The sequence below is a fragment of the Channa argus genome, chromosome 15 (assembly GCF_033026475.1).
Source record: "Channa argus isolate prfri chromosome 15, Channa argus male v1.0, whole genome shotgun sequence".
In the NCBI taxonomy this organism is placed as follows: domain Eukaryota; kingdom Metazoa; phylum Chordata; class Actinopteri; order Anabantiformes; family Channidae; genus Channa; species Channa argus.
This window is the reverse complement of record NC_090211.1, coordinates 11,464,281-11,486,179: the sequence shown is the minus strand read 5'-3', so window position 1 is coordinate 11,486,179 and position 21,899 is coordinate 11,464,281. Positions and strand designations below refer to the sequence as shown.

Below are 21,899 nucleotides of genomic sequence, written 5' to 3'. Positions count from 1 at the left end.
AAACAAAAAAAAAAAACACACTCCAAATTCTGTGGTGCTTTAAAGTTAGTAAATTGTCTTTATTTCTGTACAAATGTAACCTACAACATGATGGCAAAAGAATGTGAACCTCTGACTTTAACAAGTGGTGTAACCCCCTTTTGCAGCAGTAACGTCAACTAAATGTTTAAGTCTTCACATGAGCTTTGAGATATAAGCCCATTTCTATTCAGAGAACAGTATTAACTGAGTGGTGTTATTTCCTTGCATGAATTTTGGGTCCTTCCACAGCATTCCACATCATGGTCAGGACGATTCTAAATAATTACAACAACCTGAGTATTCCGGACTGTTGTCTTGCTGATCTGCTTTCTGTTGAGCTTGAGTCCACAAATTGATACCATGGCCCCTTTCTGACATGCACTGGAATTCTGACATTAACCTGACTTTTTAACGCAAATGTCCGACTAAAATGCTGCCGACATTATCCGGACTTTATCCTTCGAGGGCCCTAGGGCAATTTCTGTATTATGTTCTTGACCTTGTGCATTCAGTCTGTCCTGAATAGTCAGGAGCATTAAAAGCGATTGTTGTTGTAGTCTACTGATTGAACCATTTTACATTAGATGCATGGCTCCAATGTGATGTAAATAAAAACAGTTTCTATCAAATTGTGCCTCCTTTGCACGCAGATCGTGCACAGAAATCAAGCAGATTTCAAATTTCAAATTCCCACTCGGGAGATCTACTGCTATAAGCTACATGTCTGAAAAGCCACTGCAGATAATGTCTAAGGCTGAATTCTCCTAACATTGTCCGGGGTTCATATGCAAAACAGGACATTTGCTTGTACAACTCACAAAGTTTTAGATTAATCAATAATGGCAACCCATCCTGATCCAGAAGCAGGAAAGTAGGCCAAGATCATAATCCATATCTCAGAGATAAAACAAGATTCTTATACTGGAATCACAGCTGAGCTATCAAATAAATTTATATATTAGAAGTTTCGTTCGAAAAATCTTGATTTTTGTCACTCAAACAGTAGAACCAGAAGTTCTATGGAAATAAGACAGGAACATCAGCTGTCACCATTTTTTCTGGAGATGGCTGCATGCATGCTGGCTGTGACCGAAGCAGTAAAGACAATGAAATAAGAATTTAAAAAATAAATAAAATGGTCATGTTTTGTGCATAGGCATTACATCAAAACAATTTAACAACACGTCTCCATAAATAAGCCACTTAGCAATCAATACTACATGATGGTGCACTGTTGATGCATTCAGGGACAGTACAGAGCAAGTTGTTTTGGAAGTATTCAGAGCCTAATTTGCAACTATTGGGTAGGCATTACTTTTTTGTTGCACAGCTCCTCCTTGTGTTCCATTTAACTTATTCTGAACAGAGAAAAGGAAGTCCTAAAATCTCTTCTGTGTTATGAAGTGTGGGACTGAAAGAGCAAAGTACTCACAGGCAGGTTAAGTTTGACTGCATCCACTGGTGCATGAAAGGGCCAGGCAAATTGGTGTTTCCACAAGGCCTTCACTACCACCTTGAGCAGGAACTGCAGCTGATTAGTCTGGCGCTTTGGCCTGCTGGGGTTAATATACTCTGGGGGTGGAGGGTTACCCATTGATTGGGCCTGGGCCTGGCTACTGCTACTGCTGCTACTCGACATCTGCGCTGCATCCAGGCCGTCCCCCATTCTAAGAAGGTTGGGCGTGGGCTCTGGCCCCAGAGCAGCAGCTGCAGCAGGGGCAGGGGTAGTGGTGTTGGCAGGACACCAATTTAGTCTTGGCCCTGGCACGGACTCCACTGACAGAGTACTGCTGATCCCATTGCACTCCTCACTGGATTCTCTGAAGAGAAAAATAAATACATTTAAAACAGCACAACATTACTAGTATGTCTATACAGTTTATTATGTACAAGTTATTAGCTAATTAGAAATTATTAATCAATAGCTATTGCATATTCGAGTAAACACATTTGACATCTCATTTATACAAAAGGAAACTGTCACAAAGATGATAATTGCACAATGTGTTTATTATTGAGGTCAAAGTGGGTAGTAGAGTCGTACTACAGAGTGCATTATAAAAAGAGGTGGTTCTAATGTTTTAGTCACCTCACAAGCCGTGTAATAAGGACTCTTGTCATTAAGCTTTTTTTCATGGAGAAATCCAGCAGGAAAAATTAGGTTTATTAATATCCCACCCCTGTATTAGATACACTAAGAAATCAGTTTGCTTGTGAAATCTGAATGCGACCAGGTTACATCAGTTAATGTAAATGCACAAAGTCACACTATATTGACCACGTCTACATTAAGCTGATTAAATCTGTAACCGCATCTTTCTCTCCCTCTTCAAACTATAATAGAAAAAAAAAGGGTTTCCTTTCCTTGGATTGCAGATTTTCCAAGCCAGGCTCCAGAAAGTGTAAATCTGAGACTGCTAGTTTGAGATTGTAGTGTGTAGGAGAAAAACTGAGCTTTCTTATAAATATCGTTCTATCAGTACCTAAACAGCTAGGGCTATAGTGCAGCATTTTACTCTTAAAAAGCAGTTACACTCGGACCACAAGTTTGATGTGCTTGTTCCCCGTTACAGTTTTGTTTGTTCTGTGACAAAGCTTTAACGCCAGAAACAAAAGACAATTTTGCTGCTGTCAGACTTTTACGGATGTTCAGTAGGAGGAAAATAACCAATTTGTAAATCCATTTCAGTTTTAATGTGAATAGAGATTAATGCAGCAACTTAAAGGACTTGGTGTGGACGCATGTTATATTGGCACAGACAGAGCATTTCAGAATGTACCTGGCTAAATGTAGACTAGTAGTTTAACTTCATGCATCAAATGACTAACTTTGCAGAGGTGAGAAAAACAAAGTTTGAACTTTTAAAGTCTCTTCATATTAGAGAAACATAAACAATCCTTCTACATGGGTGTACAGTATGGTACAACCTAGGAATTAACATCCAAACATAATGTGTAATGTTCATGAAAATGCTGAGCAGGCCCACTTCATTTTGCTTTGGTTTGATTAGATTTTGAACAGTGATAGACAGCTCTCTCCACCACCATCATCAGAACCAAATGAAGGATCATCTTTGCAAGAATATTTTTTTATCGCTGAGGCAGAGATGCAGAGACTTGCAGAATCAGTGCCTAGGCACACATCAGCCTAAAACCTTACTAAGACATTTTATAGTTATAGTACAAAATTTCACGCAGCACTTTTTTTTATTAGATCACACAAAATTCCTCTCTTCACAAAATATTGGAACATAGAACTGACAAGTATTTCTTTCTTGTGTCTTAGAGTTATTTTCAAACAATATTCAGCCTGGCTCCAAATGGCTACTGTTGGATTTAGACTTGCAATTTACATGATTTACAGATAACTGTATCTGTTGAAAAAAGGTAAATCATCACAAACCAAGATAAAAATGACCCATTTTGGATGTGAGAAAAGAAATGAAAAAGTCTTTGCACAAATATGGGCACAACCAACACAACAATTTAAAATCTCCTGAAAAAGAAAGAAACCACTGGTTTACTGAGCACCATACAATAAAGGAAGAAAAAAAGCAGCTAATGACAGATGCATTGTGAGAGCTGTAAAGAAAAACACAGTGGAGTGAAGATAGAACAATCTGCTCGCAAAGAAATGTAAAAGTTCATACTACAAGATGCAAACACCTAATATCAGATTAGCTTCTATCAAAGTGATAGAAAGGACAAGGTTTGAAGGAAGAAAAGGTCTCCTTATGAAGTGAATCCAAAGTGTGAAAAACAGTGAAAGTAGTGCCATGTCTTGCATTTCCATGGCAGCAGCTGAAACAGGCTCACACATTTTTACTTGTTTGATATTGTTTGATGTGTGGATGTGTAAATACCATTAAAAGAAACTTTCATCTGCTATCTATCATTTAATCCTAAAATCAAATTTGTTCAGTGTAGAGCATAAAACAAACAACTTTGTCTTGCTGATCCATCACTTTTGGATGGGACTGCATGCTGTTTTTTATTTGTTGTTTCAATTAATATGTATATTGTCGGGTCAATAACTGAGATAGCACACAGGTATCCCAGTTCCCAGTGATACACATTCCATCAATTTAATTTCTACTTTTTAAATTATGCAGGTAGAAAAAAAACAAAAAAAAGACCTGAAATCATAGAGTATGCATTTAATAATGAGATCTGATACAAAACGTATCAGATCTCATACAAAACGTAAATGTATAATCTTGCTATTCATTAATTAGGTCAAGTCTAAATTTTAGACTAACTAAATTATTCAGTGATGACATCCAAATACTGAAGACATTTATTCAAAAGTTTGATTAGAGGTTGTTCAGTTTTAGGTTTAGCGTGTGTGTGGTTTTGGTGGACCTTTGTCTTCCTGCTCTGTCACAGGACCTAGGAATTTTTAGGAATGTAGGCAGAACGGGGTGCGGACTGGGAGGGGCAATCATCAACGGGGGGGGTCGTGTGTTCTACTTCATAATGGGGGGTACCACATTTATAAGACTGTTAAGACATCAACAAACCCAAATAATGTACGAAACAAACAAACAAAAGCACTGAAAATTAGGCTCTGTATTTAAACCTCTAATAGAAACATGCTGGTCTTTCAGTCTGACACACTGAAATCTCCCCTAAAAAAGGCCCTTAAAGATAAACACATACCGCTGTAAAGATCTGTGACTAATCTACTTGATGAGTCACTTTCTGAGTAGTGAAAAGCAGTTTGTACACCACATGACCGCTGTCTTGGCCTCCCTGCGGCACTCAGGCACAGTGGAGAATCTGACTAACTTACCAATATGTTGAATGACAACACATGATACCACAGATGGGACTTTTGGTGGAAACAAAACATGATGACCAAAATAAACAAGCACAAACTGTCTAGGCCCAAGGCACAAATGTGCACAGTGATTACATGGCTAGTTTTGCTCAATTTAGCAAAACTAAACAGTTGGCTAACATATTTTGTGGGGAGGGACGAGTCGGGGGAAATACATTTCAAAGCTTAAAGATTAAACAAATGTAGGGGTGAAACTAACATTTCCTTTATCAATGAATATCCTTGTTTCTCAATAAAGAGACTAATATTTCCAAGAGCACTTGACTACATAGACGTTGCTACTGAGAACTAAGAACAGCATTCCTTCATTATCTGAACAGATGAAATATGATAAAGCAGTGTCAGGTTAATGATTTTAAAGTTTGTCAGCCTTAAGTTTAGCTTTCAGCCTAACCAATCCAGTTTCTGTGGGCGTCAAAAAAAGTTTCCAATCACATTAGATATCTGACGGGTGGGCTATGTCATTTTTACCTCTAAAACCCTGAAAACAGAACAAAAATTTCACTCCCCATCTCTCTAATCATTTCGTGCTCACATTTGTGGGAAAACAATAATGTAGAGGAATATGTGGCAGGTAACCCGAATAACGTAATTAAAAAAAAAACAAACAAACATTGTGACACTCCTGAAACTAGTAGGGGATTTCAATTAATTGTCAAAGGAACAAAACCTGACCAAAGTGTGTTTGAATGTGACCATTGGTACAACAAGCATAAAAGATTAAAGTTTTAGAAAATAATTTCTAAATTGTGGTTAGTTCTAGCAACTGTACAACTGCAACTGATTCAGAGGTGACATCTGTAAAAATAACAGTGTGTTAACTGTGTTATGAAGAAACAAACTATTGTGTTGACAAGTGCCAAGAAAATTACAAATAAAATGCACAGGACTATTTTCTTTTTGGCAAAAGAAAAAAGGAATGCAATATTGGACTTGCATAATGTAATTATTAGAAGAATACAGATGTATAAGTTTTAACCCCTTCTAAATATAATCATAGCAACACTAGTTCCACATATTTTGCCTTCTTAGTTTCTTGTCTGACAATTTAAATTCTAAGCCATGCTTCCATGTGTTTTCCTGGTGCTATGGCTAAAATTTAGATCACTTTTTTAAAAAAAGATTAAGAAGGTGTCATGTTAGGCTATATTAAAGTAAGTCTTTTTAATTTTATGCATGTCTTGGCCTTTTGTGTAGGTTTGTGGCTTATTCTACTGTCAGGAGTACATAATTTTAGTATGAAAGTATCCAAAGATATTTCTCTGTTTCATTGCACAATTAATAAACCAGCAAAAATCAAAACATCATTATAATATGTTCTTATTATTGCAAGACATTTTTTTCTAAATTATATTTCCCCATCTTATATAAGCAAGATTTTAGCAAAAGAAATTCGGGACACACACACACACACCCCTGACCCATCAGGGGCAACTTAAAGTTCAGATTTAACCGGAGGTTAAATATTTAATATATCAGTGAGAAGTTGCTAAATAACAAAATCTTCCGTTTGTACTACAGTTCAACAACAGCACAAAAAGCAGCCTACAAAACTGACTCAACTCCTCACAAGCTTACGGATATTCACACATCCACATCTACACACAGCATAGTCACCACATACACTAAATATTTCCCTTAATGAAATGGAAATTGGACTGAGTTTAATGAGCACAAACATGAAATCAGTCACTATCACTGATCCTAGTAGTCCTCTGTGTGCTGCTGAGGGGCACCCTCTTGCTGACATCTACAGCTGCTACAGGGTCCGGCCTGGATTGGGAATGTGGAGGCAGTTGCTCTCTTTCCACCAGAACTTGTGGAACATTAGATTGAATTGTTAGCGCATTACGAATCTTGCATAATGTGTTTGTATCCAGCACACTTATTGTAGCTAACACCTGACAGTAAATGGGAGGCCGCAGGCAGAGCTGAAAATATTGCTTTTCTGAAAATTTATTATTGAAGGGGCCCTGAGGGCCCAATGGGTAAGAACATTGGGTTGGGATACAAAGGCCACAGGATCAAATCTCACCCCACTAAGTGTGGCAGGACCTTGGCAGGGCTACCTTGGTATCGTGTAACAAGTGATACAATAATTTACTTTTACGGGCTGTTTTCTCACAGGTACCCGCACAAGCACTGATGTCGTCCGGCCGAGTTGAGGCATTAGTTTAACTTTACATGAGCTGTCTGCACTCTGTGATTCAGCCAGGGACACTTGGCTGAGCTCCATCCTCGCTCATACTACTACTGATCATAAGCTACTCCATTTTTGTATTTGCTAAACTAAGTCGTGTTTTGAAGAACTGACATGAAATCAGAACACAAATATTTATATTTGCATGCTTTAGTTAACTTGTTTAAAATAAAATACACTCACTATAAAGTAATGTTCTTGTGTCCCAGGTGCTATATTTACTGTCCTCGAGAAAACAGGACATCGTTAATTTCAAGCCCTGTCCAACAATGTTGTAAGTCAAATAAAGTTTCACTGCTAGTACTGAGTTGTTTCAACTAACATGTTAACATTGTTATTGTGTTGTTTAAAATCTTTAGCTAAACTAAAGATAATGTTTAGTCCAATTCACTTAAATTCTAGATACAAAAAAAGCAGGTAGTCTGAGAAAAGACAGCATTTGCAATATATATAGGAAGGTTAAGTTTTGGTGGCTAGACGATTGAGACAAATGCATCTACAGCATCAACAGGTCTGGAACGAAGACTTAAGGAAGTCTCTTACAAGGATAAAAACTGGACATTTGTTTACAAAAGTACCCACCAACAATGTCTGTGACTTGTTTATACAAGACTGCACTGGGTACAAGGACAAGTAACTTACATTTGAGAGCTTGTCAATACCGGGTACGGATACAATCACTAAACTTTTTTTGCTTCTAGTAAGAGTAGCTGCGCAGTAAAATCCTCATCAATCCACTGCGGTGAAACAAATCTCACAAAAACGGAAATTCTCATGCATACTTCGGTCAAAGAAAATATACGATATATGCAAATATGTAGATGACCTGTGTTTATAACCTTTACCTAAAATAACAAAAAGAAAAGAAAACAAACAAAGACCAACTAAGCAAAGATTTGGGGTGAGATCTTGGATGGTGAGGTGCGGACAACATGGACTGTAAAGTCTGAAAAGAAATATGGAAATAAAATAACTTAATAAAGTAAAATATAGCAAAGCAAATTTTCAGGTAAAGTATATAATTCTCGGTTGTTGTTGATATCAATCGGAAATATTAAACATATTTCTGCTTTCGGCTTCACTTTTGTCCCCATCAGTTATCTAAAAACAGCTCTAAACCACAGACATTTTTCCATGTCCAGCTACCTGTGGAGTTCACTGTGGTAACGAGTGCAGTATTAGATGTTTTACGAGTACCAGTACTCGAAGGCAGGATTGTATCAGTTTCTCTGACACCACAGAATGTGAGTTACTCTGCCTCTCACGCTTGGGTAGCCAAAGTGGATATTGATTTGGCACAGAATGATTCAAAATCTCGAACACTCTACACTTTAACCGGGCTTGGGACAGGCGCTTAGCTGTGGGCTGGCTTGTGCAACTTCATTAGTTCGGGGTACGCCATCGGGAGGTTCAGTGTCTTTCCCAGTTGAAGTCGCCAACCTTTCGGCCAATAGTCATCCCCTCACTATGCAATGCAATTAATCAGCAATCATTTCTTTAAGGACTTTTTCCTGTGAATAATTATTTTAAATAAACACATTATTTTAACAGAAAGTGGTGTCTGTTTGTAGCCTTTTTCAGGGTTGGGTACCCAGCTGAGTGATTCATTTCACCAGTTGTTCAGCAATATACATTTTGTAGGTACGAATAGTAGAAAAACTAGACATGACTAGTTTTGCCCAAGTAGCAACATTTAGTAACAGAACCTTAAAACCTCCTTTACATGCCATACACAAGTATGGCAGTTGAAAAAAGTCAATATTACAGATAAACACGTTATGATTTTATTTTACTTAATACTCAAGTAATATTTGATGTCAATAGTGTCATCTTCACTTTAGTATAAACCACTGCTTCTCTGCTGTTAGAGCAATGTTGGCATGTGAGACTAATCAAGTCTGCTGAAGCCCACAGCAGAGGTCGATCAAGAGGTCCTCTTCCTGCTGCTTCATGTCCTACATTGCTTTGAGCTCTGGAATAACAGTTGACCTTTGAACTGGACATACATCATGCAGACTGCTGTGGAATGTTTTCAGGGAAGGAAGTGGCTCTGGTTACTGCTGTTGGGGGGGGGGGGGGGGGGGGGGGGGGGGGGGTACACACCTCACACTAGGAAATCTGGACCTGTGTGCAGCATCACAGTGACAGTCCCACATTGAAAATAAACTTAATTGGAAGAGGACTGATTTTCACATGTAACTATTAATTATTCATGTTTGGGGGTGGGGGTCAATTTCAGGCAAAAATGTAGGCCTGCAGAATACACATGAGGCCAATACTAAGTGTCAGAACACTGGCCTGTGCATTGCTTGAAAGCAAAGGTTTAAATAATTAATAGGACCATAGTGACAAGGCCAAGAGCACCATTGCCTACTTTTCCACCAGCCTTTTCACTCTTTCATAAAACTACCTTCAGTACTACTACAACAAGCAGTTCTACTCAAATGCTCCCAGGCTCTTATACATTCCTCTCTATGCTTTTCAATTTGTGTTTAGTTTAGCATTTTATTGATTTTCCTTACTACTACTAAGACTGTATTAAAATAAAATTAAATGTATTTAAATCTAGATCATTCTGCCAAATTATACTAAAAAAAAGATGTACAAAAATAATAAATATGAACTAAGATAAGGTTAAATAGAATTTTAGCAATCACTAAAACGTTAAGTGACCCCTGCACGAAGTTGGGGCATTCTTAGGTAACTAGTTATTGCCGTTTTTCAGCAGACAGTTACATACCATAAACAACTGTGATCAGAAATTGTGATGAGAAAAGCAAGTGACATTGGTAAATAGGTGAAACTGCAATAAATGAGTAAAAGCATCACTTTGCTATTGGTTAAAAGGTCCGCATGTTTGCCAATAAGGGTGAACTAGCAATCACACCAGACCAGCCAGACAAAAAATTATGACCAAAGGGCATTTGAAGTCCAACTGTCAAAAGTGTGGCAAAGGCCTTCATGTTATGTTCTCCAATAAGCTGGCAAGCTGTCTATATAAGATTTCATATATTCAGTGAAAGAACAATGAAGAGCAACAATCATCATCGCATCATTGCATTTATTTAATAAAGAATATAATATAGTGCTAATTACATTTATTAATCATACATTCAATTTAATCGTGTTATAAAAATGAGTACATGTGGGAGTACAGCTTCAATGAATGCAATATCTATACAAATAATAATAGTAATAATTATATACTAGTCACTGATTTGTAGTTACGTTTAAAAATCTGTATTCCTTATGCTTTCTCTTTCCAAATTCAGCTATGCGTCTCATCAAATCCCAAGCGCTTTATGCATTTATAACGGTTTAAGCCAATATTACCAATAATTTATGACTCAAGCCAGTACCTTAATGGAAAACACTGTTACATAACTGTACAAAAGAGGATGTACACACTCATCATAATAACCTCCCCATTTCTCTGAAAATTGTATAGTGTTGGTCTGAGTATTGAAAGGATAATTTTACACCAATATTAATCAAAGAGGCATTATGTAGCAAACGTAACTACAACGATTTTGCTCACTTCCTGCCATGTGTGATGGGTTTACTGCAACTTTATTTAACTACCACTAAAAGTTGGCTTCAAGAAAAACAAATCTTGCCAAGGTTTCTATGGCAACACTTCTTGGCCAGTGCACTGTATTTTTATTCTTGTCAGTTCGAAATCCTAGTTTTGGATGCTTACCCAGGGCTGAATTTTACAACAGCATTGTGGAATTTGGGCATAATTTCAAAGATTCGCATAAATATAGCAATTATAATTTGGACATTTACAGTTAACTAATGACAACACATTCTCTCTCCTTCTACATGGCCGGGCACCTCTACTATTAGTCAGATGTCAATTATATGAACATAAGAGCACGCAATGTAAAGCACATATGTATAACTAAATTGACTGACATTGGTGACACTCAATAAAAACATTTGAATCCAAAAGCAGCAGCACAATTGACAGTGCCATTGATGCAAACATTAACATTGCTTCTCTGTTTCATGAGACTGGAGAAGAAATATTTTTCCTGATGTTTTCCATATGGTTAACATTACAGTGATGCCTTTTATCTGAAACCTTGTTTATAGGACAAGAAGCATTATTCAAGCAATTCTAGTAAAGCCATCAGCTAGTTTTATTCATATCATGCCAATAAAGCAATCACATCAACAAATCAGGACCTTCAAAGCAAAACGCTGTTGGAAAAAAAAATTTGGCAAAGACAGTAGAAGGTTGTGTGTAAATATGTGTAAACACAAAATTTAATCAACATATGCCTGTCTTAGCTTGCTATGCATACATTATATTTGTATTTTAAAATCGATGCTGAGCATCTCTGGAACAAACATGTCTTTTAAAAAGGACAAATTATGTTTAATCATTAATTTATGCTAATTTTTAAAAGTTGTAGCTCTAGGTTGTGAACATCAATTGTGCTGCCAATGAAACTTCTGTTTTCATTATACATTTCATTTGTTTAGTGTTTGTTATTTAGGAAAATATCAGGTGGCAGTCTGTTCAGAACCAGGCCAAACATGCAGGAGGCTAATTCGCACACCATGTCCCTGGTGTGAGATAGAGAAACAGATTAAAATCCAAAACACTTTGAGCCACTGTCTACAGCAGTCCACAATTTGGTTATTTTCCTTAGTACTAGATATGTCCATAGACAAAAAAAACAAACAAACAAAATAAACACACTAATGATTGTTATATGTGGAAGGCACACAAATGTAAACTAAAAAAGGGAAGGATACCTTAATTTTAAGGAGAGCAATAAAGTACAAATGAGAATAGGACTATGTAAGACCTATAATTGATTCCACGGTCACAAACTTAAAAAGTTTCCACAGCATGGATCACAAGATTATACTGTGTGAATCAGAGCATGAGCACACAAACTGACTCAAATAGACAAGCTATGAGTCAGGCACATTATAGCAGGAAAAGGGAAGAGTCATGCAAGCTCTTTTAAGTTAGATTTACAGCTGGTGAGTATGAGCAAGCCAAAGTCAACCAGAAATCAGGGGACATTTCTACCCCCCCCCCCCACCACCACACACACACACACCTCTTCCTCTATAGACCCCCTTCCCCCCACACACCCCTTCTCTCATCAGGAGGTAATTGTCGCTTCTTACTGAAATCTGGATAACTACACTATTCAATAAAACACAACATAGAAGACATACTTCTAAACTGTATTATTGTGGTAGGACATAAAATCTTAAGACGGGGCCAACATAACATGATAATCCTTGGAAGGACAACTCCAGGCTGTGTTTAAATGTACCATTCTCATCATGCATTTCATTGTATAATAGTTTGTATAGGTATAATTGCAAGTTCACTGATTGAGAAATATCTGAAAATGCTGTAGGATAGATAACATTACCTTTTCACAGAGACTGAATGTGCAATTTTTTCCAGGAGTGCGTCCAGTTTTTGAAAATCCAGCAAATCATTTGACTTGGCATGCATCTTGTAATCCATTAATGAACTCCACTAAACAGAAACAGAAACCAAAAATCAAAAAAGGGCTTGAAAAAAAATACACATCACAGAAGTTTCCTTTCCCTCTCTCTCACCCAAAATAAAAGAGATTTATTCCTTAGGCTCCGGTATGTGTCCTAAAACCCCAAAAAACATAGTGAGTAATCCTTAGTATAGTCCAAACGTGTTGGTGGCTGTTCCAGGAAAAAGGCCCCGGCCGGGAAACAGTGGGTCCGGCAGGGAAGTGAGGCTGTGAAAGCCTACAGCCAGTAGGCTGTGTTAGCTGTGTGAACCGGTCCTCCCTCTACCCCATCCCCCTCTCAGCAGTACAACGGCCCAGTTGCCACAAGCTCTTCGCTCCATTGTGTGTCCTCTCCAGGGCCTCACCAACTTAAAGGACACAAGCAGCAAAAGAAAGGTGTACAAGAGGAGAACGGAAGGCGAGAAAGGGGATAGAGGGCTTGGATAAAGCTGGCTCGCTCTCTCACCTCTCTCTAGTACAGGCAGACCAGCATGCAGTTACTCAACACTAAAAATGGCTCTGCTGCTTCCTCATTCAACGGAGCCTCAGCCCACACACACCACCCTCCCTCCCTTCCTCCTACGCGCTTGCTCATTCCACCCCTCCCCTCTTTCCCCATCAATAGCTAGAAGTCCTTGTGCTCTCCTCTCCTCTGTTAGTAACACCTTTAACACCCCACCCCCTCCCATCTTTTCCTTAGTCCATTTCATCATCCCCCACCCCCATCCACTCATCTTTTTCCTCAGAGTGATCTTGTGTAGGCCCTCCCCCACCAATTTAAGGGAGCCCTTATCTGCACTCCATCCAATTCGCATATACTCATCACATTCATAATGTGGCAGGACAACTTATATTCAAGAAGCTCTTTTTGCAAAATCCTGACGTTTTCTGATAGAATAAGTAGAGAGAATACTTTAACAAGTCAAATCCACTGTATCGTGAAGAAATAGAATTTTACATTAATGTGTACTGTTCCATAGGAATGTTGTAACACCAGTAATAGTAGCAGTGTAGTTTGCGTCAATACCACTAAATATCCATGATTCAATACCAATTTAATACCATAAATATACCAATTACTTTTGAAGAATTCATATGATAAAGGCGTTACTATTTTTGAAATCGAAAACAATACTGTGCCCCCCCCACTTTAAAAAAAAAAAATGTTTTATTGCGGCATAGCATTTTCATTGCTTTTGTCAGGTTTTCTGTGCCCATGAAAAGATAATTGGTTCAGTGTGTGTGTATAGTTTACACCTGTCTGACCTGCACAACATTGTCCTCCTCATGCTGACACAGTGAGAACACAACTAGGAAATCTCAATTACCGTATTAGGTCAAAGAATGCTGTAAATTTTGCCTAAATCTCAAAATTGAGATTAGTGCCTTCTCCACTGTCACTCAAATGCCACTGGCACCAGTTCTCTAGAGTTATGACAGTAATTTAAGCCTGGTCAGTGAGGGTGCCTTACTGTGTAGAGATTGCATGTTCTCCTGGTGTATCTTGCGTCGGTTTCCTTAGGGTACTCTGGCAGACCTAGTTCCAGGGCTGGTTTAGAGCCAGTGAAACTGGTCCAGGAAAACTTGTTCCCAAGTGGTAGTTAACAGTTTGCCAGTCTAAAACCACAATTCACTTTTGTCAGGGGCCGCTTTGTGGTAAAGGAAACCATCTATGTGACTTATTAGATTTGTATAACTGCAATTTGAGCAATACCATTGGCTTTAATGTTACTTATTTACTAAAAGGCTAAGGAAGGCAAATATTAACACTGTAAGTTCAGATTTATTAGGTAGCAATAATTACAGTGTGTATAGGACATAATCACAGTAAAATAGCCATCATGGAGGGCAGCACATATGAGTTTGAATACTGGTGTTCAGGTGCCAATGCTGGCTCACAAAGCCAGGACCAATATTTTAGATAATGTAGTGCTTGTTGTTGTGCTTAGCATTAGTTTTGCTGGGTGCAATGCATGTTCTCAACACGGTCATAAATACCAGTTGAAATCTGAACCTTCCTCAGGAACGGTGGTACATGTACATCTGTTTACAAGCTGAGGTTGTTACTAAACCAGTAAAGAACATGTCAAAGATTTTCATTAAAGCCAGAGATTGACATTGACTGAAATGGCAGCCTAAAATTACATTATTTTATACATTTATGACTCGAAACTTCAAACTTTGTAGTGTTATAATAAATGTATGTCTTGAAATAAATATGCATGCTCAGACAATATTCCTCCTGTGCACCAGTCAAAAGTAGCACAATCATCCCATACAACACATACATTAAGCAAGCACATCAGCAAAACCCAAGGCAGTAATTTATTTAGGTTATTACTTACTGATCTAATAGCATGAATGCCAGTTCAGCCTTGCATCCTCTTATCTCTTTTAGCCCTGCTAATTTTATTTCCCATTTTTTAAACCAAAAACTTGATTATATATAATTCGGGTGGGAGATTGGGTTTCTCCTATTTTACCAAGTAAGCAGGTTACCTACGTGTATGTAAACACACTAAATATCAAGCCAGTACACAGATTTAACAAAACACCTAGCAAAGAACAGAGCCGTTTTCTACTTGATTCTACTTTGCAAAGGAACTTTTTAAATTTTGAACTAGCGATGTCTCGATGCCAATACCAGTATTGGATCTGATCAGGACTGCATAATAAAGTTTCAGCATGGTCACTGTCATGTGCAGACGCCCAATATGCAAATCGGAGCATATGTGATATCAAGTAAGGCAAATGAATGACATTAGGATATTAATTTATTTAAAAAAACAATTATAACATTGACCGAAAACAACTTAACTGTTTTGTGCACTTAAATCAGTCGCATAGCCATTGTTGTGCATGGATGCACTAAAAACGTGCTCCTCATAGAATGTGCATGTTTTTTTGGTAAATTGAATGTATCCATTCACAACAAAAAACAGTGAACAGGAGTGTCTTAACACACATGGTGAACATGACGGGCCACTTTTTTGCCAAATGCGTGTCCCTTTATTCACCAGGCAGCCCCTATCCTTCTCTCATCCTACTGCTTTAAAGGTCAAATTATACTTCTCCATCAACACACGTAAACATCGACATGGATCTACGATCGGTTATGTTAACACGTCTTTCTTTTATACATAAACAGCAGACATACGTATTCACAGGAAGGCAAAATTGCCTTTACAAATCTCAATTATAACTGAAAATGAAGCCCCAGAAACAGAAATTAAATGCGCGTGTTCCACAATTCATAAGACTCAACGTCTGTAAAGGTGAACCAGGACTTAAACGATAAAATGGATCTCATTAAATTTTTCCGCTACATAGCACAAAATTACAATGACAAGAGAAAGTATGCGAAGTTCCTTCGTTCTCTGCACTCATTGCTCAGATGACAATGTGAAGTATTTGATAGACATAGTGAACTACAATGTCCTGTGCTTTGTTGTTATTGAATAAACCTATGAATATTTTGAGAGGTAACAGGAGTCATCATTTCACCAAATAGTAAATTGTGAAACTGTTTCAGTTTTCATTAACCAAATAGAGTTTGTGTCCCATGTGAAATATAGTATGCCAAACAAAGCCTTTTCTTATTGTTAGTTTTATTTATTTTTTTCCTTTTCCGTTTCCTTTTTGGAAACAAACAAGTCATGGATTGACTACACATCTCAAAACACAATGAAAACAAAATAAATACATCAAAGACTGAATAAAGCAGCAGGACAACAACAGAATATATTTAACATCATATATAAATATTTTATAAAATCAGTGTGAACATCTAGACAGGCATGAACAGTTACGTTTCTTGTTCTACTTTTCAGTTCTTTGGTCTATTCTCGTTTCGATTCCGCTTGCTGACATTATCCAGTCAATTTGACTGCACATCTCCATACAATGCGGTTAAGATTTGGGAGGTGTGCATGTTGGGGCCTTAATTATAATTAATGGAGAAGTATAAATTGGCCTTTAAAGTACCATGCTGAAAACAAAACTGTCAGATACTTACTTCCCAATTTAGCTATTCAAGTCATTAATTGAAAATTCCCCATGTTTCATATTGCAATATACACTGATAACGCTTAACATTACGAACACCATATTTAAAATGAATGGGGTGGCCAAAACATTAGAACCACCAATTCTTATGTGCTCTAGTATGACTCCACTCCCACTCCACCCCAATAATAAACAAAAGGTAGAATTATCACCTTTCTGACAATTTCAATCTACAAACTGAAAAAAGTATAACCTTGTGAAAGTAGAACTTATGGCAGCACCACTGTATTGGAATGCATTTAATTGCACAGGTGGTCATAATGTTATGCTGATCTGTGTATATTGCAGAAAGAAAAAATATTGTAATGACCTACAGTTTTATAATTCACTTATCAAGTCATTCTCATATTTCTCAAGATTATTTTAAACATGTTTAATAATTACAACTGTCATTGGTGACAACTGAGGGAATCTACAGTAACTAACGTACATAAATAATTACGTAAATCTTGGTTTGATTTACAAAGTTATTTTACCTCCATATTTGTAAATTATAAATGGCCACTTATATAGCACATTTAACCAAAGCACTTGTGTTGTTTCTCATTTACACACACACACACACACACACACACACACACACACACACACACACACACACACACACACACACACACACACACACACACACACACACACACACACACACACACACACACACACACACACACACACACACACACACACACACACGGCAGTGGCTGCCACGCAAGGTGCTCACCTGACCCACCAGTAGCAACTTGGGGTTCAGTGGCTTGCTCAAAGACACTTCGATACATTGCCAGGAGGAACAGGAAATCAAACAACTGCCTTACCAACTGAGCTACAGCCACACTGTAAACTCCACAGTCTGGGTAGTGAGTAACTTTCCATCCAGTATCTCACCCCAATTCTGTACTATGTCTTTTTATTTTCTTTTTGTTCTTGTTAGTGGAAGTCGATCCCATTTATGAAATGCTCGATTCCATTCATGAAAATGTCACAACCATATTTGTATTAGCAGAGGAACACACAGGAATTTCTTCAGGAATTTTCAAGGTTTGAGGTCTTGCCAATTTTAAAGCATCCGGTTGTCAGGTCGGCCTTTCCAATTTCCTTTGATGTGTCTTTAGTTACTTTAACATAAAAAAAAAAGTCTAGAAAAAACCTCACCTCTGTATATGGCATCTCTAGCAATAGCGGATACGCCAAGATCATCCTCAATGTGTAAACTACAGACAAATGACAAACTACAGACAAATGAGTGGCAGATTATTTTACCTTCCTGTTAATGACTCAGCAACACAGAACATGGGCGAGAGATGACTGATGCAGAGTCGACTTACATCTCATGATGTTATTTAAAACCATAAAATAGTGAGTTTGAGTGTTTAAGTGCAATCTCCATCATGGTTTATCACATCAACCACACAACGCATGTCTATGTAGCTAATATACACTAACATACAAGCTCACTAGTGACCTCTCACCTTTCAGCGTCATGCGCATGCAAACAGGCACACAACCACACATCAAAATGCAATTAGATGCGGTGAGAAAGACCCACCGCATGCAATGTACACTAGCCAGGTGACTGGTGAGTGCACTGCACAATGTCCGTTTTTCCTAAATAAAACAAAATGCAACTGTTCTGTGCTGCAACCAGACACGGACCATGTCCCCCATAGACCCACTTCTCTGTGCACGTGCCATATGCACCATTCCCAGAGACAATAAAGCAGCTGCCCGAGTGGAAAAGCTCCTACCTACAGCAATTCAGTGGTGGCATGTCACTTAAAGGGAAATGGGGGGGGATCGTATTCAGACAAGGAAGGAGGGAGCAAAGGATGACAGTGAGAGGAAGGAGGAATCAAAGGTGAGGGTTGCAGTTGGACTGGGGGTTGGGTCAGACAAGTTGCAGTGGTGCACACAGAGATAAGACTAAGACCAAGTCTGAGGGCACTTCCATTACTCATAAAAGCTCTGGAGCAGCATAGAGGGAATGGAGAAAAGAGGGAACAGGAAATTTCCTTGGACTTCCGTGTTTTACATTCATGCATTAAAGGGGAAAATCTTTATTTTAATAGGCACTTTCATGCCTTGTCTTCACTACTACAATATATTTTACACGTCATCATCAACGTCAAACAAATCTTCCTCCAAACCCGTGCACAGGAGGTATAACGTGATATAAAATTTAGGGAAATAGTGTTTTGTGTACAGCACATCGGAGCCATGCAACTATTAAAAAAGCTTCCATCACTTGACTACAGCATCAGTTGAGAGATAGAAACATCATCAACACACCCACAGGCTTGCTTTCGATTCTCCAGATGATTCGTCACACAAGGTCACGCACATAATACGGACATTGCACTAGAGGGATCAAATGATATAGTCCGGGTAACGTCAGCATCGTTTCACTCAGACAATTTCGTTCACATATACGCCCCCTCCTAAAAAAGTCAGGATAATGCCAGAATTCCAGGGCATGTCTGACAGGGGCTAAAATCAGCATAGCAATGATTTTTACACATGAAATTGTTACGTCACAGTGCTCTACCAATGCTCTACCTCTGATCCACCAGGCCCTTGGAGGAAATTATAACATCGTAAACATAAATTCAGCTGCTGAGTGTATATTGTGTAAGTCAAAGTCACAATAAATAAATGTAGCTTAAATGTAGAATTAAAGCCTATTTTAGTCAAATGTGAGTAATTTAATGTTGATTCCTCAAAGATATTTATATGTTTATGATTCAATATGTTATATTGAAAGCTATATTCATATAATATTAATATATTTGCACGCTAAGAAAACAGCTGTCTGCAGCTTTGTTGTATACGCTTATCGTGGTTACATACATTGTTTTCATCTCTCAGAGTTCAGAGTAAAAATCAGTTTGATGTTAAAATAAAAAAAATATATTGCTGTATAGTTACAAAAGATGATGCTTCTCTAATTCTTTTTTGGGTGTTGTGTCTCCCGCCAGCAGCGACAGACCAAAAAGAGAAAGACCACCACAGGAACTGTCAGAATCTAAAAAAAATATATAAAAATCCAGGAGAAATTACAGCCTCATGATATGTTTCAGTATCATGACTGTAATGAGCACATGTGCAATTTCCTCCTTGCAGGACATGCAATATCAAGTGAGGTTAGTTAATGATACTATATGTAATATTTTAGAACCAAAAAGACAACGCTGTCCAACAGTACTTTTGTGGTGAGGAAACAAATTATTAATTAATATTTAATTAATATTATCTATTAGTATTAAACTACTTTATTTCAGAATAACTTTAGAATAGTAATCACAGCGGTGCTTGGGGCCCTGAAATGAACTATATAGTAAGTACTGTGCATGGACACACTACAAAAGTGTTGCCTTTAAACGTGCATATTTTTTCGGTGAACTGTGAAATGAACATACAACTAAAGCCAGTTCACAGAAGTGTCGTGAGAGGCAAATACTTTTACTTGATGTGCGTCCCTACACTATCTGAACAGCATCACCCTAAAATGATCAGTTCTTTCCAAATGGAGCTATTTAAGCCCACATATATATATATATACACACACACACATACACACACACACACATATATCCATCTATCTCTCTCTCTCTGGTGCCGAAAATGTATGTTCCTCCGTCTTGCAGGCGAATTTGTGAGTAAGGGGAGTTGTGCAGGCAAAGGGGTGGGATGTTGCAGAGTAAGAACAGATAAGAGAGAGCTATCAAAAATAATCAATACATAATGGTGCATTAAAATGAGTATCCAATTTAATTCTCAGACACACACACAGTTTCCATCTTTACTAGTATTTTAAAAGTTTAAATCGTAAATTAAAAATTTTGAAGAAGGACAGAGAAATTCAATTTGATTCGAAACAGCTGATTAAAAAAAAAAAAGGTTTTGGCTTATCCCGTGTTCAGGATCATCACAGCAGGTCATTGTCCGCAGGTAGATTTGGCACAGATTTTACGCAAGATGCCCGTCCTGATGCAACCCTGGAAAAGGGCTGTTGGGGGTTCAGTGTCTTGCTGAGAGACATTCCGACATATAGCCAAGACCGGGGATCAAACCACTGACCCTGTGGTCTGTGGATGACTTATTAGCTCAGATACAGCAACCTAGCTGTAAACAGCTGATATACATTTTAATTTAGCTTCTTTTCAACTACACATTTAATAAAATGTTTGCAATTGTCAGTGTTGCAACTAAAAACATTTGATCAACTTGACTAATGATTTTGAAGTAGCAATAATTTTTCCATTTCACTCAACTACACATTGAAGGCAAATACTGTACTATTTACTCCCCTACATTTATTTGACAACTTTAGTAACGTCAGATGCAGAGTCTTAATGTTGTGATTATATACCTACAGGTGATTCATTCATAAAGTACTTTAAATCTCCTCTACCTTTAAAGATGCCACAGTGATTTTTACACAGTGGAACAATAAATATAATCCCTTAATGTCATATGTACTATTCTAAAATGCACTATAATTTTACTCGGCTACTTTATGTACAACATGATGCTGATACTACATTTGGACACTTTGTGGTAATTTTACTTAAGGCTATATTTACTTAGGCACATTGAAAAGCAGTAAAAACCACAGCATGCAGTTTTCATCAGCAGTGAACAGTAGCTTATCCTGGTCATTACTGTTTCAACCCGATGCTTTACCTTATCATACAGTTCTGTGATGTAGTTTTCTCTGAAAAGCTGCAAACTTATTACTGTAACATTGCCTCGGTTTGGTGGCCAACATTATAAATACAGCATTTTAAAACACAGAACTTTAAAACACAGGACTTTTGTCCTTTTATATAATGTTGCTAATGTGAAAGTATCTGTTAACACTGACACACACACACACACACACACACACACACACACACACACAAGTAACAAGGACCTGGGAAAAAAAAATCTGTTTCAATTGATCTTTACACCCCTACATTCAATCTTAAGAAAATACAACAATTATAAATAAAACAAAAACTCTTCGCAACCTCCAGATTTTCAGTAGTGCTAAAGTCTGTTTCTCCACCAACTTGCAAAGAACACAGAAATCCATTGCATTTGGGCCTGTTATCAACTTTAACCATGAAATTAATGTTAGTTAGCAGAAATATATCTGAAAGGATGTTTGACAATTTAACAGGTAAAGGCAATGATCAGTACTGGTTTAACCTGATGATTTCTATGAACGGCAGCAACACAGTAACTTATCAAAAATATCTAAATATCT

General features: G+C 37.7%; 1 protein-coding gene across 2 annotated transcripts in view; it reads right to left on the bottom strand.

Annotated features, from left to right (window-relative positions):
• Positions 1-21,899, bottom strand: part of brd4 (bromodomain containing 4) — a 35,033-nt gene that overhangs the window by 10,855 nt on the left and 2,279 nt on the right. The window contains exons 1-2 of one of the 2 annotated variants that reach the window (XM_067476939.1): positions 12,467-13,105; positions 1,454-1,841 (exon numbers count right to left, since the gene is read on the bottom strand). In XM_067476939.1, coding sequence (XP_067333040.1) covers positions 1,454-1,841; positions 12,467-12,564 — 486 coding nt within the window. In that variant the 5' untranslated portion in view covers positions 12,565-13,105. Of the gene's footprint in view, positions 1-1,453; positions 1,842-12,466; positions 13,106-21,899 lie in introns of those variants that run through there. The other variant, XM_067476940.1, reaches the window with a different exon arrangement.